Raw genomic sequence first — 26096 nt, forward strand, 5'->3', positions numbered from 1 at the left:
AGATAAAACTATTATTACCACCCTACGTTGCACCTCCTCAATCAGCTAAGCTATTAATTTGCAATTTTACAGATGTCCCCGGTCCAGGTCCTACTTTACATTCCAACCATACCAACTCCTTTACATTCTCATGCCTACCTCAATCGATATCTATGTGTTCAGCTTCTCAATTCTTTTTACTCTGCCACACAATTGTTTCCCTTACAAGAAGTATCATGGAGGGCCACTCCACATCAAGCCAATGAAGCTCACCTCTTCACCATGACTAATCTTGATAAAAACTCATAACTCTGACAAATACTTGAACAGAAATTGATTCTTCATTTATCAGATTTCTTTTAAGTGTCCGTTTTAAACCTTAGTTGTTTATCCCTGTCAAGCAAAGACAACAGGGATAATTTCAATTTATTTTTCATTTACCCTAGTTTCATTAGAAATGGCTGGGGATTGGTGGGGAAAGGGGATGGAAGAAAGTGATGCACAGAAGTTACGTGCAGCTGGAGAATTTCAAATATTACACTCTCATTAAGTCACTCAACTTTTTTATACCTATCAATCCCTCCTATTAAATATATTTAACTTATCCTCCTCACCCTGCATACAAAACACATCACTACATTTATCCTTGTTCAAGGAGGCCGGGGTCCCTCCCTACTGTGTTAACCAGGAAGTGCAAACATTTGCAAATACCTTTCCCTGTTCTCACTCCTCCCCTCCCAGCTCCTTCCCCCTTATAAAAGCATATATTAACTGCCATGTGTCTATGGTCCACTTTCAGGCTCTCCCCTACCACCCCTTATCCCTCTCCATGTGGGAGATACCTCTAGTGGTTCACTGCCAGCAGCAGAATGCCACATTTTTTATCTGTGGAGTCGTACTTTAAGTTGCATGGCCATGGATTTTTAATATTTTCCCGTTCTTGCATTCCAGTGCTGCATGAACTGACTTAGTATAGTGGTGGTCTATCATAAAAGTGGAGAATGTTCATTTTTATCCCCTCCTTTTGAGTATACCCAAGAACTTCTATAGTGACCTAAATTAACACTGGTTAAAAACAAAGTTTCCTGGTATGTAACAAGTATATATCTATGCATGAAAATCTTCCCAATGCTTTTTACTCTGCCACTCAATTGGTTCCCCTACAAGAAGTATCACGGAGGGCCATTCCACATCAAGCCAACCAAACTCACAAATTCACCATTCACATCATTCTCATGGACATTAAATGGATGTTTTATTTTCCCTTACCCCTTAAACACCCTCCCTCATCCCTTTCCACCTGGCACTTGCACCCTCTGCCGCGCACCTTTTTGCTGGATTGCAGGATATTGGTGCAGATATATTGATGCATTTGCCAAAAACAGTGGGTTGAAAGTGAGCCTGTTTAGCACTCTGCATTCAGTGGCCTCCACCATAACTATATTAAATGAATTATTCCATCTTCCTTCGGTGTGTTGCTTCCACTTTAAATAATAAAATACATTTTCCTCCACAAGTGGTTTTATCCATGAGTGAGCTTTAGAGAATTGCATAAAAATCAAAATGACTTAGAAGAAAACTAATTTCTCAACCTTCCAATAAGAAATAGCAAGTTTTTAAAGGACTAATTTCTTCATCACCACTCGATTAGCTGGATGGTAATTTTACTTAGTTATAATTTTAACATTTACAATTATTTAATCTCAAAATCATTGACCAGGGTCCCACATAAGATTAAACGTTATATTAAATTGATGAAAAGCTGGGATTAATGACATAATTACCTCCTCTTTCATCTGATGTATCTATTGACTGACAGAAAAGGAAAGGGGAGACTGAAATGCTAGCACCCTGACCGTAAGACGGATTGCCATGGACTATGACCTCCCCCCTCCTCCTACAGGAAGGAACCCTGCACTGAAAGTATTACACACTGACAGCTTGAACAAAATTTGTAATTGGTCTAGCCAACCAAAGCTAAGATCTAGCTGCATCCATTTGTGTGATATCTGGTATTATGTAATGTTGATTAATGACCTAGGGAAAACAAGTTTTGTGTTTAGGGGAGCATTCTGGAATAAATACACAAAATATTTTCAAATCATGGCACCAGACTGTGACTTCGAATATCAACACGAGTGAGACCAAAATAATGAGGTTTTATTGCATTATTTTTCCAAATTCATGGTGACTGACCACAACCTACTGGTGACTTGCACCCCTCCAGTCAGTCAAAGACGTGTTGTATTGGTGGGGTCAAGTCAGTTTCTATCCGACTGCAGCAATGTTTACTTCAGTCTCCTCTCAATGGTGCTGTCAGATCTATTGTCAATTTCATGCAATGGCAAATCCTCACTCTCCAAACATGTTTTGATTTGCGAGATATGACCCACAATGTTAAAGATAATCCATCTTGGTTCTCTTGATATGTATGTAGCGTTTGATTACTGAAGACACAACATCCTCAGGAAAAGGTAGTGCTGTTATCTAAATTTAGCTAAAACGTCACAAAGGTAGCATCATGTCAGTTGATATTTGGTCATTAATTAATGAAGTATTTGTACACTTTTATCAAATATTAAGCAAGAGAAAAGACAACCTTTAAGTCAGGTAAGCTTTCGCCTTTTACAATTTTCATGCACTACTGTAGTCCAATTATACCAATTGATATTTTCCCTTGCAACAAAAATGAAAGATAAGAAATTTAGTAATATAATTTCCAGGGTAGAAACATATGACACTTAATCCTTCTTTTACTTTCTTTGAGTAGAAGCAATTTAAGGAACATGATGTCTTCAGAGGTTCAATACTGAGAATAATCTGCATTCCATTTTGATTTCCATTGCCACTTGCAAAATAAATTTGGGGAAGCTTTTCAAACATATTTGATAAAAAATTTGAACTGTGAAAAGCACAGAAGAATATATTTCTAATTATTATCACAGTGCAACAATTTCTGAGAGTCAAAATCGTTCGCCTTGACTGACATTCGAACCCGGATCCCTAGATGTCCGGCCGAGTGCTTTAGCCAATTAAGCTATCCAGGCAGAAATCTAAGGGGCTTTGAAGGAAAAAGATGATGCGATAAAATACCATACATACAATGTCACAGGTATTCGCAATCGTGCGTGACACGCCAAAGTCCACGAAGTTAAAGCCAACTTTAAAACACTTAGGCTGTTTTTAGGCAGTTACTGTTGCAGTATCTCCCGCAGTTTTTTGGAATTTTTCTTATCACAGATTATATAGTGTTTTCACATTCATTTGGATGATACCATTTCACTTGGTAAAAACTTAACAATTAAATGTTTTGCCAAAGTAAAATTGAGAAATTTATTTTATTTACTTCCCTCTACAATTTCATCACTTGTGATGGGCCAGAGCTAATATAATCATTATATGCCAATCTCTAAGCCATGCCATTGCCAAACAACACGGCAATCAATTGGCATCTACATCAGTGGCAGTGCCATCACCTTAAATTATCCAACCTGAAGCCACCACTGATAAAATTATTTCCATGGGCACACACCTCTATATGTACCTTTGAGGAGGAGTTGATATAATAAGCAACTAATATTTAATATCACTTTTAGTAATTAGGATGCATATGATTTATGTAAGAATTTCATTTTCTTTATAAACACTGAATTTTTCTTTTCTGTACAAGGGGTATTGCATACGTGAGAATTAACATAATATAAAACAGGTTGTACTTCTGTGGCAACAGCAGCACACATCCTTTTCTAAGCAACGCCATTTAAAACATGGCACAGTTAAATGTCACTTGGGAAACAGAAGCTTCATTTAGTCAATCTAAGATTTTAAATGGGATCACAGGGAAGAGGAGAAAACACACATTAATTATGTCAATAATAAAATGGTTTGGAAATAAAAAATCCTTTATGATGAACTTAACAATGAGTATATTTTGTTTTATATACATAACAAAGTTAGACAATAAAATAGTTTTAAGCATCACATACATATTTGGTGAAGACTTGAAAATAACATTTCCATTTCCAATAAAATAAAAATGAGATTCATGTCATATCTGCTACATCGACATAACCTGTTTAAATAGATTCTCAATAACTACTATACAATATTTAATACATAGTGGAGAAGGATAATTGAAACCAACCAGGACAAATTATTCTCAATCAAAATGAGCTATTAACAATAATGGTCCAGTAAATCTTACATATGCCTTTGGTTCACTAATCCATTTTCAGTTCAACAGCAATCATCTATGGAATTGTTTATAGAATTTATTAATGCAAACTGCTTCTCAAAAAATTAACCACCACAAAAATTATAAAAAATTATAAGAGAGTAAGAAATACTCCTCCATTATAATAGTTATGTCAATTCAATATCATTTCATCAAAACAATATAAATGTCATCAACAAAAACTTCACATAATTTCTACACAGGTACTCAAGAAAATTACCATAAATGGGAAGACAATCAAACTGGCTAGGAAATCAATGATGGTAAAAATGTATTTTTAGTCAAGATGAACTAAATGATTGCGTCCAGATCACACAAGAAATCACATTATGTATAAACAATACAACAACAAAACTGGTCAAAATATACATTTTAAAAGCATATCGCATTAAATGCATCAGAAAAGGGTTTAAGATTTTTTTGGATTCTATTATCAATAAATATTTATGTAATTGTTTCACTGTGGAGGTTGTGTGTTACATACAGAATGCAGCATTCCTTTATCAAAAATTTTCAATATTGTCTGGAGGCTTGCAGTCCATATAAGGCACAACAGTACTCTCACCAAAGTTAGTCACTGGCAGCCAACATTTGAGTTCTCAGCTCATAAGTATGGCTTTGAACAATAGCATCAGTCAATGGATTATATAAGATGCATATAAATCTTAACAAGATTCACTCATGAAGACAGTTGGCAACAATCTAAGTACACATCAAAACTATGCATACTGTTCAAGCTATTGAAATGAACTCAATCATATCAAATTTAGAGCTGGGAGCTAGCTAGCTCCAATGACTAATTCCAAGAACTATCTTTGAAATATTGGTCCGATGAAATACTTTGCTAAGCTTCCATTACCATTTGATCACAGACCAAGACTTCAAATATCACTGGTATGTTATAGAAGACATTGCGTGTACATTTCTTCAAAACATTTGTTGACTAAGAACACATTATTGTTTGTTTCTAAAAGTAAATAAGACTCAAATATTTTATAGGTTTTTTCCGTACATATGATCCAATACAGTCATACATTAAGTCCTGGAAGGGTATAATTTGGTGCATTTTAAAGTGAAAGTGTCATAGAAGGTGGACATTTTTTTTAAAACAAATAGCTACATCACTAGACCAAAAACACTTTCATTTTGTCATTATTATAAAATGTCAGGAATGTCTATAAATGCATATCTATTTCCATCCGGGACCGGTAATGGGGGAAAATCTAGGTGCCTGCGTTTAGGCTAATTAACCTAAGGTTGCAGTAACAGCCCTCAGATAAGGAATCCTAAAAGTGCCTGTACTGAGGAAAAATAACCTAGGAATCAGTAGCTAGGTACTACTTGTATTTAAGGTAAGAATCCTAGGCACTTATTGGTACTTAGATATATTACATTTAAAAAACTCTATATATCTTGGCCCATGAAATAAGGAAGTGAATCTGACTGGAAATTTCAGGCGTATATTTCTGTAAGTGGGAGCCTGAATTAAAACTACTTTCTGTAAAGGTCGTAATATCATCCATAACATGAAAGGTTAACTAAAAGTTAGCATCTCCTTGCAATTCAATAAAATTTGTTAGTAACACAGTGAAAATGGAGTGTGAAATCTGCTATGCAGAGGATAGGAGAACTGAAGTAAGATGTGGAGTTAAGACTGGAAGTAAAGGTCCAGTGATTGAGCTAGAAGTAATAATGACAGGAAATAGAGGCAAGCTATTAATGGAAACTGAACATTCCCAATGCAAAATTACTTTTTCCCCATAAGAGAGGGGGTCAGCAACTGTAAAACAATGCCAGACATTAAACAACAAACCTAAGGACTGGTCAGTCTGGCTTAAACCACCGCTAGTGATGCTTACATTTTTGCAAGGCCATATGCAGTAATGGCCCACAAAGAGTACCCACAAAATGATTTGATTCATAAAAAAGCCAAAATGGAATGAAATGATACTTTGATCAATCAATCTAATTCCAGAAACCACAAATGACAAAAACTGTTTCAGAAACTTTTTGGTTCAACCCAAAGAATCCACTTGAATCAGACAATATATAGACTCAATAGTGCATATAAACTGTTGTTACTCATTCAATACTGAATGCTTTAATAGACTAATGTATGCTGCCAAATTCATTTCATTTTATGTTGATGAGTAATAAACATGCCAGATAATTAAAATTTTAACTCACTACAGGAAATTAAATGAACACAAAATTAATTGCATGGTTGCATCATTTTGATTTTCCATTAAACATGATGACTCATAATCTTTGCCAAATAGTTAACACATAAACCATAAATTTTAAAAATATTTCTTTGTATTCAGCCTTTTGCCAATTTGTGTGTAATCATGTATATTTTTATGAAGCCTTTCATGCAATGGTGTTGATGAATATCTATTCGTGATTTCCTGTACATATGTTTGTAAAAGTTATGCATGGATAAAATCCCCAAATACACGAATATGAAACCCTCAAAATATACGAATCATACGTTTATGTTTTACAAGAGTTAGACTTATGTCAACTTCATTTTTATCTCACCACATGTGCAGAATTTTGGAGGAACCGTGCGGGGCTACTAAAAGTTGATCTGGCATTCTTTTAATCTTTTTTAAAAAATTGTCTTCAATTGTGCAAACTATGAAAAATTCTATTGCTTATCATATAAATGTGTTCAATTAGGAAACATTGGATATTGGCACAAATAATCACACAAAGACAAATTCTAAAAAAAATAATCAACACCTCTCAAATTTGAATACGGTAATCCAATGCACTGATAGAGGACACGTGCTATTAACTGGACAGCCCACATCAGTTTGGTAGAAAGAGGCATTCTACTGAGGATGGTTAAAAAGTACTCGGCCCTGCATAAAATTTTACAATACATAATGCAGAGAATTATAAATTTTAATCTATAAAACAGACCTTGAGACCACTGGTTTGATACGCACACCGAACTCATTGGAATCTAATTTGAGGACATCAGAGAAAACATATGGTTTATGGATAACCATCACATTCAGCAGAGAAAGATTGATAGAAAGAAAATCCTTCAATTTCCCCTCCATGATTTAAATGACATTGGTGGTACCTTTGTACTCCAGAAAATTGAATTCAGAATAACATATTTGGTGTCCAATATTCTGACTACTAAATGTTGCTTTAGTGGGATTTTGGCAATCCATTGGTGATATTAAGCACTATATGGTCCTAAACATCATGAACAGAAATAGAATACAGAAATAAATGACTTGTTTTTTCGTACATTAAACACAGAGTAGGAAGAAAATCTGTATACAACAGAGTGTAGCATACAGAATGGCTAATACACAAATACTACTGTTTCCATTCATAACTCACCCATTGCACAGACCTTCTGTCTGCAAATGCTACTGCTAGTTTTAACTTTTAGTTTTCTATAATTTCCATAGAAAATTAAGTTGGCAGTGCCTGTGCTTGTCTCCATCTGACAATGTGACAAATAAGAAAATGACCACGAAGAAAAAGTTGGTCCCATAAAATAAAACACAAGGAGTGTTTCACTAAGAAAAATGGTGAATCAAAAATGTGCATCAGTTAAAACACATGGTCAAGAGATCGCTAATGAACTCCGAACTCTAATTTCATTTCAAACTTAAGCTCAAAGATCCTATGATCGCAATGTAACCATTGGGCATAAAGAAGAATTATTAAGAGAGCTAAAAGTTCTCTCTCCACCATTACCCTTCCAGAAAGAAATGAAAACATTCCCATAGATTTCATGAAAACTATAAAAGTACTCATTTAATTAAGAAACAATATAAATTTTTAATAGGAAGTGGCAATTGTAAATAGATTTCAAAGTTAACATATCACTAAGTACTGATTAAAAGCTGCTTTAAACTGATATCCAAAATATATTGGGAGTAACCCATCCTGTCATGATAGCCAAGCATTACCATACCTGATACTATCAGTGCCTAAGGCTCTTCATGATGCAAAACCAACTTTAGGTAATTATTATGGCAGGTAGATGAAAGGAATGTACACAGGATGGCTTACCTGACATCATCATACTGTTTATGTAACTCAAATCATAGTCTGGCAAATTTTAGCTATTAGAATTTGCTCAATTGATTTGTTCACAATTCTTGAGTATTTCATGCCCATCCAGAATTGTACATCGATTTTACCAGCTACTATACATCAACTTATATATTGCAAACATTACAATCAGAAGGGGCTTAACTATTATTTCATGTCAAAGAGAGTAATGACTATCTTGTCAGGCCACTGCTGGTAAGAATGTGACAAAAGCAATAATTTGCATGAGCACAGCATTAACAATGTTTTATATGGGATTGTGTATTTTAAAAATCACAATAATATTATGAGCTATGGTGCACACGTAATTTTTCATGACTTCTGTTGATTTCTGGAGTGAACAAATATCCCTCATCACCACAAATGATATTACAATATTATATGATGCTTAAAGTAATGTATACAAGGCCCTTCCTTCACAATAATACACTATGCTATTTACAACCCGTCTTCATCGCCAAGTTCTGTTTGGCTCAGAATGCTTGATGTAGATGTCACCATGCTGAATACCATTCCAATCATGATGATGTCACCTTTGACTAAGAACATCTCTATCTCAATGAATGCATTTCAACTACAAACTTGCACATCCTCTTTTTGAGCACTGTAAAGAAAATAATGAAGAAAGAGAAATTATTATACACTCATCATAATACACCAAACTCGTTTGCAGCACAAACTGTCAGGAGTTACAACTTGGAACTTATTACTGCACAATAAAACCTCAATATATGTACTCATCATTATGCCATCAATGTATAACATCCATGCTAACATTCATTATTAAATCATGAAAATACATGGTCAATAATTAACCCACTAAAACATATTGTGTATGTATTTTACTAGTAAGCCTGTTCATGATTAATTAACAATTTCTTCCCATCCTTATTACTGCGTGTACAGCCTAGTCCAATTACATGATTATCTCCTTTGTTTTTGAAAGTACTTCCTGCCTAATCTATGAGAAGCATGCAACTTCCATTTAAACTGCAGTTGGGTGCCTCAATAACTATTTTCTTCTATGATGAATATAGTTTCAAGAGGAGGCACCAGTCACAGCAAGGATTAGAGATGAAGAATGTGCTACATGGGCTAATGAATATCCTTTACCTTTACCGCTAGATGTAAGGGAGAGGGGCCAGCATCATACAATCACAAGCGCCACATTTCACCAGCTGCCACACTATAACCATCATTGAAAATATCATTTAGGCAAGAATTGAATGTTGGATCGAACCTATGCCATCATCCCCTACGTCGCCGGCACAAGTGAAAAGATCTCGAGGGTCCTGAAGAAGAAAGACATTGTCACAAGATTTAACTGTGTGACAAAAATAAGCCAGATAATTCCAAGGCCCAAGGACAAGATCCCGAGAGGTCTTCTCGAAGGTGTGTACCGCGTGCCTTGATCTTGCGGCAAATCGTATATCGGCGAGACATGCAGGTCCATGAAGACCCGCCTGCGAGAACACAAGAGGGCAACAAAGAATAAGAAATTCAGCCTATCAGCAGTCGCCGAGCATGCCTGGAGCGAACCCGGACACGACATCAAATTTGACGAAGCCGAGATAATCACCAAGGAAAGAAGATACTATCCTCGGCTGATTAGAGAATCAATTGAGATCACAAAAACGCCGAGAAATTTCAACCGGGAAGACGGTTACCACCTGACGAACGCCTGGAAGAGAGTGTTCCAGAAACCAACCAATCACAACGCAGCAGCGAGAGAGCGAGGGCTATATAAGCGCAGCCAAAATGATATCAGCACTTCGACCTGAAGACGCCTGGTGGAATCCAGGCGAAACTGCCGTCAAGCATGACTACCAACACGGCGGGAACCCGAAAAATGGAGACATCCAAGAATTGAATGGACCATTTCCTCTGAGCTTTTGTATTTCTTTCCTAATGGCATTAATCTTCTCCTAAATTACATGCAAGCATATTTTAAGTGGCTTTTCACATTCATTCATCATGGTGGTAGCTTCAGTATGGGAGAGGATTTAACAATGCCCCTGCCATTCTAAGAGAAGATTATGAAATAAAAATAAAAGACCTGGAAATATTGACAATAAATTTCAACGGGTGCCACCCACTTGTTGGTGACTAAAAATTGTACACAAGATGTGTTTGTGCAAAGTGAATAACGAGACTACTTATAATCAAACAACAGGAAATTTGTACGCAGGTTTTTTTCAGTTGGAGCTGAAAGGATGATGAGGAATTTATTCCAATAGTAACCACCGTGGATGAAATTTGGCTAAAAATCATTTTGAAATCGAGCAAACAGCAAAACTCCGCGTCGAAACCTCTGGCACAACCAACCCCAGCAAAAACCCAAGGGGTGGCTTCTGCTGGGAGAGGTATGGTCATACCGTTTTTCAATATTCAGGGAATGGTACATATCAGCCAGCTGCACCAGTATAAATGCAATATACGATTCATATACAGTGAAATTTCTTCAAGGCCAAGTCAATTGCAAAAGAACCACATCCCAAATCAACAGGTTGAATGCTGCACCATGATAATGTACGGCAACACATCGCAAATGTTGTGTCTGAATATTTGCAAAAATCAATGTGAAGCCTATTCCATCTACCGCTCCCCCCTCGAGTCCAGGCCTTGCCTCATGTCACCTTTCCCTCTTCCCCAATGCAAACAAACACCTTTGAGGAAAGCATCTTTTAACATCTGAAGCAGTGGTAAAGATTGATGAGGTGATATTAAAGGACCAGTCAAAGGTCTTCCAGCATGTTCTGAATACCGGAAAAAGGTGGGATAAGTGCATTGCTTCAAACAGGGACTACTTTGAGAAGAACCATCAAAATATAAAAATTTGAAGGCATGGCATTAAAAAGCTATGACCATTATTTATTGAACATCACACAATTTTCTGTGCTTCATTGACAAATGCCCATGTCTTTTGCATGCACAACCATCACACAATACACGAGGATGGACATCAGTGGTTTTTAGTTTCCATGACATGTGTTTTTAAATCCTAGGTATTCACCGAATAAGCTAAATGTTCACTTATGTAATAAAAACTATTAAAAACCCTTACTTATCATAAAAGAAGATTCTTTCTATTTGGGGATCAGGATGGTGCGGTGGCTTATGTACAAGCTTCCCACAGAGAGGGCCCAGGTTCAAATCCTGGAGATAACAAATATTTTTCAGCGGTATCCTGTTTCCTACTTGAGGTGCTTTGTGAAGAGCACTTTAAATTAGTACAACGTCTGTCGGATGGGATGTTAAACTGGTGCACTCTTCGGCACCTTTCGACACGAGTAGGCTAATGCCAACGTCGGGTTTCTCCTCACCCCTCCTTTCCCAACCATCCCTAATGGCACCAATGACCTTACTTAGCTGTCTGTTGCCTTCCCTAAATACTACTACAACTACTACTCTTTCTATTGGTATTACTTTTTAAAATAAAATTTGAGCTCTAATAGCAAGAAGTGCATTTGAGAAATGATTCAGATCTTTATATTTAAACTAATGCTGTACAAATGCAAGTCGCACCTCTCTCATTTTTTTTTTTGAAAAACTCAAAAACTTAAAACACTCAAAGCCATTTTGTGTCGTCGAAGTAACGTTTGGTAAGGTCAACCACCAATATGAAAAAGGTAATAAATTAATTATACCAAGTATGATTTATTACAGAATCATAAAAATTTCTCATTATACTCCATTTTATGGATGAATTTACAACTTTGATTACACATTTTCATGCCTCATGCTAAAGTTAATCACCTTTGCTATGAATGCCCAGGTCTCACTTCACCAAGTGCTGTTGTGACGCCCGCTGCTGCTGGCATCTCTCCACTCATCATAGTGTTAGCAATCCGAAGCTGTTCCCTCAGGGATGCACACTCGAGGCACTTGGAAGAATAGCGCTGAGAGAGGGAAAGAATCTCCTGGCGAATACCTTCCATCTCAGCCCTGCAAAACGTGATGCATGCGTGAAGTAAAACTGGATCAATGGGTCACAAATTATAGTTTTAAGGTTTAGAGTCTAACATATACTATGGGACGCAACTTGCTAAATGTTCTTTGGCACTACTGATTTATTAAAGAAGATTTAAATAGAAAAAGTAACACATTGTGCATTATAACCAGTCTAATCTAAACTAAGACAAAAAGCAGATGAACTTACTTATGCTGTGAGCTTAACTCTTGTTTTGCTGACATCCTACGTGTGAATTCTTCTTTGAATTTTGCCACTTCACGCTGGACTTCAGTTTCGTGTGCTTTACGCATAGCATCCAGGGCTGAAAGATGAAAAAAATACAAGCGAATGAGTTTTAAGAAGTGGAGAGTGCTTACCATACGGTATGTGCATACCCAAAATTACAGAAAAAATCTTCTAAAATAATTCTATCAGTTTCCCAAGTCAACATTTTTCTTTATTGTAATGATAGAATAATTAAGTCAGGGAGTTAAATGCAAGAGAACAAAATGGCTCCTGCAGCATAGTTGGCATTTCGATTTGATGAAAAAAAGACCAAGATGACATAATATTAACACTTTGACTGCAAACCACATCAACTTATGTGCCCTGCTCTTCTCTTTGGGGGTAATGATAGCTAGTTAATGATAGGTGTGCAGCACCCTTTAATTGGGAAAAAGAGGTGTTAGAAGCTTTTTGAAGTCTTGCCTGTTTCCATTCTATGCATTCAGTAAGACATATCGAGCTTGTAAAAAAGTCTGTTTGCATTTGAACTTCTAAGAGCATTTTTTTGTGATTATTACAGTCATGTCTCATTCATTAGTAGTAGTCCAAGTTTGATTAAATAAAATTCACCAGAGTGCAAATCGGATTTCCCCTTAATAATTGAATTGAATGGTTCTGTGCACTGAAGTTGGATATGTAAAATGGTAATTGACTCACATGACACCCGATGGGGAAACTACTTCCAAGAGGGAATTTTGAGAACAAAATTACATATTGGCATACATGTCTTATAAAACGGCCATTGCCATAAATACCTTAGAAAGGTTATTTCATTAAATACATTTAATTTATATTGGTTTTACTAATAACCTTTGGGGGAACGTAGATCAAATCCCAGTGTTCACAGTGTTGAAATGCACTCAATATTTTACCAATTTGAACAGAGCAGACCCTACAGAACAAAACTTGTGTAATAAATCAAGAATGAATACAGACACTTAAAATACAATTCTAGCACCTTTCTTTCAACACAATTAAATATGCAGAGATATTTTGCATTTGTATTAAACAACTGAAAAAATGACATGCAACATCATCTGAATCTTCTTCAGGAGATTCACATTAATACTTCCGCTTAATAGCTATTTGAAGCTCTGCCATGCTAACAGTGTGTATTTATTTTATTATTTTGATCTAAAAATTCTGTTATCTATCACAGTAATTTATTAGAAACACAGGTAGAATTCATAAATTTGGATTTACAGGAGTACTTAGAATCTCTCATTTGAACTAAAAAAGGAAAGGCTATGTTACACATAAGATAGTTCAACATTAACTAAAGAAATTCTCATCCAAAAACTCCTGCCAAAAAATAATCTTTTTGCATTTCTTTTTCATTTTACATTGAATATGACACAAACGTATTTATATAAATATTTATACAGTAAACATGTTTCTATATTGCATTTTTAAATCCATTTAACTTTTGAATTTCCTTTGGTATTCATACACATATATTCATTTGTGTATTCATATTACTCGCATTAATTGCTAAAAACTAATGCTCTGTTAATATAGTAGTTTTGGCATGCTTTGTAGAATTTAATTAGTATGTTAAAGCAAACGAGTTGAAATTGATTATGATTACTAAAATAAAAATCTCATTTATTTTAGAATGAAATAGTAAAAAATAAAATTCCAAATCACATCTTGCATTGCATTTTCGACTTGGTTTCTTAGTACTACCTTGATCAAAAAGTCCCCGGAATAACCACCGTGTGGCGCTCCCATCGTTCCGATTTGAGTTCTGTTTTTTTTGTTAAATTGGTACATCTGTTGTTGATATTCCCTTTAAATCTTAGTGTCATAACTTGACATTTGCAAAAGTTACGTAGCCAAGAGTACATCTATCTCTGTGTGTGTTGGCGATTTTTTACAATTTCAGAAATGGATTTAAATTTGCAACAACGAACTTGTATTAAATTTTGCGTAAAAAACGGATTTAGTGGCGCACGGTCGTTGGAAATGTTGGAAAAGTGTTTCGGCAACGATTCTCTAAAAAAAACGGTCGTTTACCAGTGGCACGAGCGGTTCAGAAGTGGTCAAGAGTCAATCGAAGATGATGAACGCAGTGGCAGACCATCGACATCGAAAGTCGGTGAAAAATTGATAAAGTAAAAGAAATGTTGGTCAATAACCGCAAATTAACCATCAGAGAAATAGCGGAGGACTTGAACATTGCCTATGGATCCGCCCAAGACATTGTGGTTAATGATTTGGGTTTCCGTCGTGTAGCAGCAAAGTTGGTGCCGAAAGACCTCAATTTCATGCAAAAAAGAGACCGTGTTGACGTCGCAAAAGACATGATTTGCGAGGCTGAATCCGATCCCACATTCATCAAAAGGATCATTACTGGAGACGAGACGTGGGTTTATGAGTACGACACGCAATCCAGACATCAGGCAAGTGAATGGCGTTCACCAAATGAGCCGAGACCAAAAAAACCACGTCGTTTTCAGTCAAAAAAGAAGGCAATGCTGACGGTTTTCATGGATTACAACGGTGTAGTGCATCATGAATTTTTGCCACAAGGCCAGACAGTAAACAAAGAGTATTATTTGGGCGTTATGAGACGTTTGCGTGAAGCAATTCGCCGAAAGAGACCAGAAATGTGGGCAGAAAACTCGTGGATTTTGCACCATGATAACGCACCGTCGCACAGTGCTATCATTATTCGTAATTTTTTGACGAAAAATGCAACAAATACCATCCAACAGCCACCAAATTCACCTGATTTGGCTCCCTGTGACTTCTTTCTGTTCAATCGAGTTAAAAAACCATTACGGGGAACGCGTTTTAGCAGCCGAGAGGAAGTAATGGAAAAATCGCAGGAAGCACTGATGGACATACCGAAAACCGAATATAAAAAATGTTTCGAGGATTGGATCAAGCGCTGGCATAAGTGTGTTGCAGTCGATGGGGATTACTTTGAAGGGGACAATATAGATTTAGATGAATAAACTTGTATTTTTAATTTTCTGAATAAATTCCGGGAAATTTTTGATCAAGGTAGTATGCCAAAAGTTCTCATATTCTCAATTTACTTTTACAGGAATGGAGTAAACACTGGTTTGTTTTGAATGGAAGTGGATTACTGTATTACCGTGATTCAAGTGCAGAAGGAAAGGGCATCTTAGATGGAGTTATTGATCTGGGACTTGTAAGTGACGTCAGGGAAACAGCAGTAGAGCGAAATCATGGCATTCAGCTTATGGTAAGTGATGTCTTTTCAGTTTGAAGCGATTCGAAATCATATGATAAGTATGTTTTCATGACAGTTTATAATCGTGAATAAATTCAATTTGGTTAAAATATCTGTGATCGGAATATAATTATGTGTAATGATATCCTAGTGGGGCGTATGAATTTTAGTGTTCATGCAGGTTTTGATGACCTTGAAAGTATTTACTTTGTCTGTTGGAATGTTATTAGGCAAAGGATAGCTCATTGGCTGGATTATTTGGCTTTGGGACCAGGTTTATTACTCCTCTAAACACCGTCAGTATAATTCAAATTGTGTGATTTTCGTAGTCCCTGGGCTTTTATGCATAACTGTAGTAACGTCATTAATAACCATAATGATAATAATAACAAATAATGGGATCTGCATCTAATAAATAGCCTCCCCTTTTTTAAATATGCAAATGTTATATGACATTCGATTTAGTGCCTAATAGTCCATTGCCTCCATGATCAGCTCATCTTTTGGTTGATCATTGGTTTCTCTGTTGTAAAAGAGCCATATGATAACATCAGGTGATTTACAGGGTTCGTCCGGAAAATAAGTGTACTGAGCTCAGGAAAAAAAAATTATTACACTTTTACATATCTTAAGCTAATATTCCTCAAAATAGGACCCTTGTGAGTCAATACACTTGTTCCAGCGGCGTTCCCATTCCTTCGAGTCGAACGTTCCCGTTCAATCGAGTTAAAAAACCATTACGGGGAACGCGTTTTAGCAGCCGAGAGGAAGTAATGGAAAAATCGCAGGAAGCACTGATGGACATACCGAAAACCGAATATAAAAAATGTTTCGAGGATTGGATCAAGCGCTGGCATAAGTGTGTTGCAGTCGATGGGGATTACTTTGAAGGGGACAATATAGATTTAGATGAATAAACTTGTATTTTTAATTTTCTGAATAAATTCCGGGAAATTTTTGATCAAGGTAGTATTCCATTGTCTGTTTAAATAGTTTCCAGGTAACAAATCATTTTCAATTTATTTCATATATTCTTCACCCATTCTTCAATTGGTTTTTTCCTTGCAGTTATCATTTGTTGTAATTTCATTATACTGTGGTCCTTTCTCTCAATTTCTAATGTTCTGATACTCTTCTTCCAGTGCACATTCTATTCCAGCCCACCTTAAATAAATTTCTTTCTATTTTCCCACTTTCTATCTGTTTCCACTGCTAAAACTTTCACTGGTTTCCTGAATCTCTCCTGCATTAGAAAGCAGTCAAGTTAATATTATCCTGTCTTCTGGCTTTTTTAATTGATCTATTCTCCAGCAGTGATTTTCAATCAGGAAATTACAAGCACTTACTTTAAATGCACTATTATTTCTATAAGCCTTTCTTCTCTTCCCTCCCATTTTCCTAATCTAAGTTCACCAATTATTTTTCCTCATTTCTATTGTCCACGACATTTAATGTCACATTAATTAAGTGAATGGACATTAAATCTCTTGAATGAAAATGGTCAAGAAAATCTTCTGCAATCATGACACTGGTGAAGCAACATAACTCCAGCTGATAAAACAGGCTGAACTACTTCAACTTCTTCGAACTATGGGGGAGGTGCTGGGGGTGAAATGAAATGGCATGATGCTGCAATGTTTGACCTTTGAGCTCTGCCTGGGTTCACTTGCTGGAAAGGTCAGTAAATGATAAGGTTGCAACATGACTTATCTTGATTGCAACACCATTTCTTAAGAGGAAAATTTCAGAATTAAGTTGTTTCACTTGAGAGTAATAATACAGTGAGCACACATAGCTGCCTTTTCTTGAAGCTCTAAAGCCTTAAATTTGAACATTGGCTACAGCAGTTTGGCAATCTAAAATAGACTGGGATGATCAAGAGACTTACCTGCTAAAGTAGCCTTTGTCTCCTCACGCAGGGCCTGCTCCTTCTCACGATGCACTCGAAGCACCTCGTCTTTGTGTTTCTCCTCCATCTCGCGAATCACACGCTGGTGTGAAGCATCCATTGCTCTCATACCTTTCTCACAGAGTGCCTACAGAACAAAACAAATAGTATTAATCTTCTAGCAGTGCTAAGATAAAACCTTCCAAGGGCATCGATTTTGAAAGTAATTTTAGCCAAGTAAAAGTACACAGATGAAAATTTAGGCAGAAATCAGTCCTTCGCAATATTACGAAATAATCTCAGATGTGAGTCTTAGGGGACTTGACAACTCAAGAGCTAATGTATACTTTTATATGCACTGTGAGATATTGAATCAATGAAATAATAATTACACAATAATAACAGCATTTATTAATTACAACTATTAGGCTCCAATAATCACCACAATTTTTTATATCAACGTAATTTTTTTATTTAGTTCTAAAATGCCTAACTTCACCTTTTTCCTTCTTTCCTAACTTTGCTTATTTTCTCTTAATTTTTCTCCTCAACTTCCATTAATGTGATAATTCTGCTTTCCAGCTTTATTTATTTTTACTCCATCATCCTCTTCCTCCCTATTTAGTCAAATGCCAATTCTTCAATAGAAGAATCGAAGTTAAGTTTTTCGCAAAATACATGGATAAATTTTAATATGTTTCAAGGACTTTTGTTCTTTTTCACATTGCTTTACCTTGCTTTCTTTGCTCAATGATGCAATTATTGATCAGTAGAAAAGGAGGAAGCCCCATTAAATTTAATATCAAGTCATGCAGTAATTGGCTAAACAAACTTCCCTATAATCTGGACATCAAAATATATTTCTGGCGCATGAATTAGCAACTGACCACATTATATAAATACGAGAGATTAACTGAACTTGCTAGGGAACATAATCACTCACCCTCAACTGCTCTATTTCCTCCCTGTACCTCTCAACCATATCTGGACCTCCATCCTGCACCTTACATGACAGAAAATAACAAAACATTAATTGAAATTGCTAACAGAGGCAAGGACAATAAGTTGGAGCATACATTCTAACAGTACATCAGAACATTTTTATTCTAGTGACACTCTTGCTTAAGAATAATAAACAAAAAATAACTAGAGATCATCCTGAGAATTTATCTTGAGCACACACGGAAAAATTTTCACAGATAAATATGACAACATTACTGAACTGATATACTTATAATAAATGAGTAAAAATAATTTTACCACAAAATTTTAAGTACCATATTTCCCAGGCCATAAGATGCACTTTTTTCACAACAAAATGTGCTCTAAAATCATTATGTATTGTATCAGCTGAGGGTATACAGGTTATAACTTCAACCTTTAAGACGTGAGCTGATCTGCCAGAAAAAATACTATAGGCATTTTTTCCCACATAAAGCATAGAAAATGGTTGCCTTTATTACAAACGTCGATAATATTACAGTTTTGAGGCAGCTAGTAAGCAATACAGTTTCAATATTTCCTTAAAAGACTTCCTAAAATAATTGCCAAGAAAATTGTACATGCATACAATGTAGTGTGTTAAGCTCCATCTCACTTGATAAGCTGCTGCAAAACTTGTATAAATTGGACTATGGGGACATTGTACCTCTGCTAATACTACCTTGATCAAAAGGTTCCCGGAATAACCACCGTGTGGCGCTCCCATCGTTCCGATTTGAGTTCCGTTTTTTTTGTTAAATTGGTACATCTGTTGTTGATATTCCCTTTAAATCTTAGTGTCATAACTTGACATTTGCAAAAGTTACGTAGCCAAGAGTACATCTATCTCTGTGTGTGTTGGCGATTTTTTACAATTTCAGAAATGGATTTAAATTTGCAACAACGAACTTGTATTAAATTTTGCGTAAAAAACGGATTTAGTGGCGCACGGACGTTGGAAATGTTGGAAGTGTTTCGGCAACGATTCTCTAAAAAAAACGGTCGTTTACCAGTGGCAGGAGCGGTTCAGAAGTGGTCGTGAGTCAATCGAAGATGATGAACGCAGTGGCAGACCATCGACATCGAAAGTCGGTGAAAAATTGATAAAGTAAAAGAAATGTTGGTCAATAACCGCAAATTAACCATCAGAGAAATAGCGGAGGACTTGAACATTGCCTATGGATCCGCCCAAGACATTGTGGTTAATGATTTGGGTTTCCGTCGTGTAGCAGCAAAGTTGGTGCCGAAAGACCTCAATTTCATGCAAAAAAGAGACCGTGTTGACGTCGCAAAAGACATGATTTGCGAGGCTGAATCCGATCCCACATTCATCAAAAGGATCATTACTGGAGACGAGACGTGGGTTTATGAGTACGACACGCAATCCAGACATCAGGCAAGTGAATGGCGTTCACCAAATGAGCCGAGACCAAAAAAACCACGTCGTTTTCAGTCAAAAAAGAAGGCAATGCTGACGGTTTTCATGGATTACAACGGTGTAGTGCATCATGAATTTTTGCCACAAGGCCAGACAGTAAACAAAGAGTATTATTAGGGCGTTATGAGACGTTTGCGTGAAGCAATTCGCCGAAAGAGACCAGAAATGTGGGCAGAAAACTCGTGGATTTTGCACCATGATAACGCACCGTCGCACAGTGCTATCATTATTCGTAATTTTTTGACGAAAAATGCAACAAATACCATCCAACAGCCACCAAATTCACCTGATTTGGCTCCCTGTGACTTCTTTCTGTTCAATCGAGTTAAAAAACCATTACGGGGAACGCGTTTTAGCAGCCGAGAGGAAGTAATGGAAAAATCGCAGGAAGCACTGATGGACATACCGAAAACCGAATATAAAAAATGTTTCGAGGATTGGATCAAGCGCTGGCATAAGTGTGTTGCAGTCGATGGGGATTACTTTGAAGGGGACAATATAGATTTAGATGAATAAACTTGTATTTTTAATTTTCTGAATAAATTCCGGGAAATTTTTGATCAAGGTAGTATGTCGCAGCTTTCCTGATAAACTCCGAATCACTCAACTGAAGTAGAATGCGAAAGTCATAAAGGCATAGAAATAAAAATGTTGATCATATCAAAATAATAACAGAAACTAAGAGTTACATATGAAGTTACACAGCCACAAGTTACATGGAGAGATGAGAACTTAATTTAAACTTGAAGTCATGAATTACACTTCAGAACACAGAACCAGGGCAGCTGAGAGGTGTTTTGGCCTAAGAGGATGATACAAGAATGGAGGAAGCAGGAGATTGATTCAGTGAGTGTAGATAGGAGAAAAGAAACTTCCATTCATGCGCTCTTCAATGGCCACTAGATTGAGGAGCATTATAAGAACTTGATAATAAATCACAGGAAGAACAGGATTACTGTTGCAACAAAAACGATTTTAATTGAAGCGAAAATATTGCCAATTTTTTGGGGACATCATGGTGCAAGAGAATAATGCAGATAAATGACCTGTGCATAAGCACCAGAACTATAATAGCACAAAAACTTTCACTTAAATATGAAAGAAAGTTTAAAGAGGCACCAACTCATGACGTCACACGGGTGAAAATGAAACGGCCGTTGATTTCTAGTGTTAGTTGAAAGTCTTGGCAGAAAGTAAAAGTAAGACCATCTTTATGCTAATTTTAAACTGCAAAAGTGAATGCTCTTCATGAAAGAAAATATGACATTAGCTAAGAGAAAAGCAACTACCCCAGTGAAAACAACTGTCGAAATGATTTAGCAGCAGTGACAAAAATTTTTGGGATACTACGATTCAAAATTCAATTATCTTCATATTTTGTAATAACATCAAAATACTTTGATACTTTTCTGTCAGACCCAAGTATTTTTCATAAATTATAACCAGAAAAATCACATAGCATTCAATGGGTCAGTGCATCTCATGGGAGAGGAATTAAGGCACAAGAATTTTACAATTAGATGCACCTGAAAATTATTTATAATAATACCATTTTAATAACTTTAAGAGTTATCAGCCAAATTTTTACAAGAATTTTGATTCATTTTGATATTGTTTTACTAATATGTGCATGATAGCAAGTGTTTTGTTAATAAATATAGCATCAAATATATATCACAAATTTTCCAGATTAATTTACTAAGGATTATTGTGTATAGATAAAACATTAATACAATGGTGACTTTACAGGCCAAATATGGAAATGAAACAAGTTTTTAAAAATGGAAATTTCAACGTCATACTTTTTTGTTTTTTAAATTTCAAAATAATGAGTTTTTACTGTAGAATGAAAATGGAGGTTAAAAACATACATTAAAAGACAGACCACAGCTATTAAAGCAGATGCAGCCCATTAAGAGGACATTTGTTCATTAAATGCTTTTCTATAGGACAGATATGTTCTTTCAAATGGCAGGACTTCACTACACCGAGTTAAACTTCTATGATCAGCAATTTATTACATATGCTAAACCCTATTACCTGCACAGAATTTTTGTTGTCACCTGGACTACCAATAGCATGCTTTTCTAGTAATAGTTCTTTCTTCATTCTGTAAACAAAATAAAAAATATTCACAAATGAGAAATAAAAAAGAATTTCAAAATATAGACAAACAATAAACATAAGTCGTGACATAAATATAAATGAAGGATTTAAAAAAAATTTAAATAACAAATTATATTATCCATAAAAATACTTAGTAGCCTTCGTACAATATCTGTACTTTTTGGTTAAATTAGCTGATTTAAATTGGTCAAGCCATTTAAATAAAGTTTAAGAATTTAAATCTCAACTATGGAGTTTCATAAGTGATATAGGGTGAGACCATGGAGATATCTTGGGCCCACTATCATTATTCCTCTTAAGCACAGATTTTACAATTACGAATGTTGCAAGTCAAATCTGATGACCCATGGAAAGACCATGAATCATTAGATACAAGGAAAATTTGAACTATGATACTGTTTTCAAAAAACAAAAAAATTAAATGCAAAAGTAGACAAACATCATGAGGATCCATGTTTGCACAATGAATACCATCGATTAAGAGCTCTACAATAATAATTAAAAAGCATAAAATTGCACACTGTAAAATATTCATCCACTGCAATTGTGGCAGATGAAGGAGGTTGGTGCCTGCCTAACAAAGTACAACAGAAAAGCAATTACTTTTTTGCCGAAATAATGATTGTACACTGGTGACAACCTGGTTGAATTTTTAACAGTGTAACATGTTAACACATACTTTTAAACAGATCATGAAATTACTTTTGGGGAAAAGTACCTATTTGTCAGCACTGATAAATTACAGAAAACCATAACTTCATCTATCAAACTGACATTATTTTAAGTCAATGAGAGAATATCACTAGAAAATATACCTCACTATTCTTCAATCTCAGTTGGATGATACAAAAATCATGTAACTACCTAATTTTAATTAAATAAGATTTTCCTTAAGCGGTAAAGGGTTTTCTACACCACTGTAAAAGTAAAAAAATGAAGGGAACATATTGCGATTGGTGTGGTGATTCACAGGCAAAGTTTAATCCCTTGTCAGTGATCAGAAACACTTTAAAAATATTACTTCCTCTGAAGTACGTCCCTGGATTAATTTTTTTGCAAACCTACTCGGTCTCTTCCTAATTAACACCAAAGTGGTTAAGGTAGCCCAGAGCCAGTCCTTGGCAAGGGAAAAATACCTGTAAACCACTTAAGGCTAACCAGTGTGACTCTGTGTCTATTTATAAATTCCCGAATAAGGTCCCTGACGATAGTATTAATTTCCTTTGTAAAACCATTTGGGAAACACCCCCCTCCCCTAGCAAATGTGAATATCTTAATATTTTGAATGTGCGTCTGATCACTGGCGAGGGGATAACTTACCCCATAAATCACCACACCAATCTCAATATATTTCCCTCCTTTTTTACTTTTACAGTGATGTAAAAAAAAACTTTACGGCTTAAGGAAATATGATTTAATATAGTCAGTTTACAAAGGGGTCGTAAGAAGCTCCATTCATCCTTTCCATCCAATTTTAAGTTTAGCAGTCTCGTGTGGATCTGTTACAAGCTCTGTTTTACCAATCCATCAAGACTCTCAAATGTTTGCAGAAGCAGGAGGACTCATATAACCTTGTGACCAAAGGAAAAGTAAAGCTTGACGCATTTGACTTGATTTTTGAGACTGGTTCGAGCATAAGGCTCCAGCACTGCTTCTTCATGAAAGCATTTTTAATATGATGGGGGGAGTTGGAGAAGGGTGGATGAAGGGTCTTTGGTCTGAAAGAGGAGTTAGTTATAATAACAACCATTTGGTTCTTTCTCTATATTCTTTCTTGCTGACTTCATGAATAATGTCTCCATTTTAAGTAGACTCTTTCCTAAGGATCAACAATATTTCAAGGCTTTTGGTCCGAAATTTCTGCTGTATGACAGGGACCTGTTACAATAGAGAATATGAATGTTTTTGATGTGTTGCAAGTACATGATCATCATTTATTTGCAAAAGAATACTCTTCATTCACTGAAATGGAAAGATTTACTCCTGAAATATTAAATCTGTTGAGAACATACTGGTGAATAAAATCTGATCCTGAACATCAGGAACCCAGTCCTATGCAAAGGGTTATGGAGAAGAAATGACATAACTTTTTCTGGACTTGAGTTAGGGTGGATACAGTAAATTACCTGGGTCAGTTTGCCAAAGAATAGAAAAAGGGTGAAATTAGGTCACATAAGCATAATAACAATACCTTTCTATGGTGAGATTCATTTCTTCACAGTTGGGACATAATTCATTGGCCGCAATTTCATCTGCCGGGCTGCTACTGCTAACTGAGCATTTCACTGCCTGAAAATTACAAATTCAATTGTAAGGATTTTTGATGGTTATGAAAAAAGAAATAAGAATAAACAACAATTCAAGCTAGAAATTGATAAATAAATATTTAACTTTTTAAGGAAATTATACGGCATTTTCATTACCTAGTTTTCCCTGGGTGACAAAACAAATTACACATAACAACATTGAATAGAGGAAATAAAATAGTTCAATATTCAAGCATCAAGTTCACAGGCCATAGGATTAACCCATATTTCTATATAAAATATTTTTCAACCAGCTTGACAACGATAAACAGATCATGACAATAAAACTTACTAAAAACAAATTTTTATTTCTAGCATCTTTATTTACATAGGTGAAGGTGTGCTTGATTTCTGCAAGAACTTTGATACAAATATACTATCCACAACAATTCCCTTTTTTGATACGTCAATAAATAAATCATTAAATGATTTTACTTCACTTCTTAGAGTCCATTTAATTGTTTCTCTCCATACCATTCTCTTATTATAGCAACAATGTCCTAACAAGTTCAAGTTGGCCAGATTCTAACACTTAATAGGATTTTCAACATGAATGTGAAATTAACTCAAATTTCACACCGATAGTTTGATAAGTTTTTGAATTAGCCTAGCTATAAAAAGCCTCCAAATACTCTAAATGGAAAAGCAAAGTGTGTTCCGTCATCATTAAAATGGTATTTAGGGCAACATTTATATTTATTATTACAAAAGGAGTCAAACAAAACAAGCATAACAAAAGTTTTTTGGTGTTTAAACATTCCTAATCAAGAAGAAGCATGACAGGCCAAATAACTTCATTGCTCTTCCAAAGAAACTGCAGGAGATGCTGCAACAGTAACTTTTTCGATAGCTTAACTGGCTAACGCACTCGACCTGACATTGAGGGATCCGGGTTCGAATCTCCATCAAGGCGAATGATTTTTACATGTTTGAGTTTCGGTAAACTTGTTATTAAGATATCAGAATCATCAATAGATAAACAAGTATAAAAGGGGAGCCATGCTTTGTTCAAGAAGTTAACAAGAATAATGATCATCGATGGCATGGTGAGGCATGGTGAAGCAAGCTCTGAGTCAAAGGCAGCAGAGATCTTCATCCATGACTTCAAAAAGTTCGTCGATTCTGAGGGCTAACCCCACAACATGTTTTTAATTTTGACCAAATGGTTCTTTTTGGGAAGAAGATGCTGAAGCTAACCTACAATTGTGCACATCACAGTAGAGGAGAATGCATTGCCTGCCCACAAGACAAAGAAAGGGTGTCCCATGTTGCCATTTTTCACAAGTGAGAGCGGCAATTTGAAAATCAAACCTCTGCTGGCTTACAACTCACAAACTCCATGAGCCTTGAACAAGTGTTAAGTCCAAAACAGAATGCTAAATGTGATGCGGAGGTCACAGGAAAGTCTATGAGGCATCGCTCTAATTAGGCAGTGACAATGAATGCTATAAATTTATTTAACAATCATTCTGAGTCACATTTTTACCAAATTTTGAAGCATTAGCTAAAATGAATGTCTCTGGACAGCTTTATAGTAAAAAGTAATCAGTTACATATCATATAAAGTAACAATTTATTTTGATTATTTTTGCTTTGACAAATCAAGTTCACAAAAAAG

The 26096-nt window shown here is 35.7% G+C and overlaps 1 protein-coding gene across 1 annotated transcript in view; it reads right to left on the reverse strand.

Annotated features, from left to right (window-relative positions):
• Positions 1 to 3962: 3962 nt before the first annotated feature.
• osp (myosin phosphatase Rho interacting protein outspread) overlaps positions 3963 to 26096 on the reverse strand; it is a 57449-nt gene continuing 35315 nt past the window's right edge. Inside the window, exons 20-26 of the mRNA XM_071584363.1 lie at positions 24364 to 24461; positions 22086 to 22155; positions 18570 to 18629; positions 17627 to 17774; positions 12459 to 12573; positions 12056 to 12244; positions 3963 to 8903 (exon numbers count right to left, since the gene is read on the reverse strand). Coding sequence (XP_071440464.1) covers positions 12061 to 12244; positions 12459 to 12573; positions 17627 to 17774; positions 18570 to 18629; positions 22086 to 22155; positions 24364 to 24461 — 675 coding nt within the window. The 3' untranslated portion in view covers positions 3963 to 8903; positions 12056 to 12060. The remainder of the gene's footprint in view (positions 8904 to 12055; positions 12245 to 12458; positions 12574 to 17626; positions 17775 to 18569; positions 18630 to 22085; positions 22156 to 24363; positions 24462 to 26096) is intronic.

This window comes from Hetaerina americana, unplaced genomic scaffold, assembly GCF_022747635.1.
Source record: "Hetaerina americana unplaced genomic scaffold, ioHetAmer1.1.p SCAF_1, whole genome shotgun sequence".
NCBI lineage: Eukaryota > Metazoa > Arthropoda > Insecta > Odonata > Calopterygidae > Hetaerina > Hetaerina americana.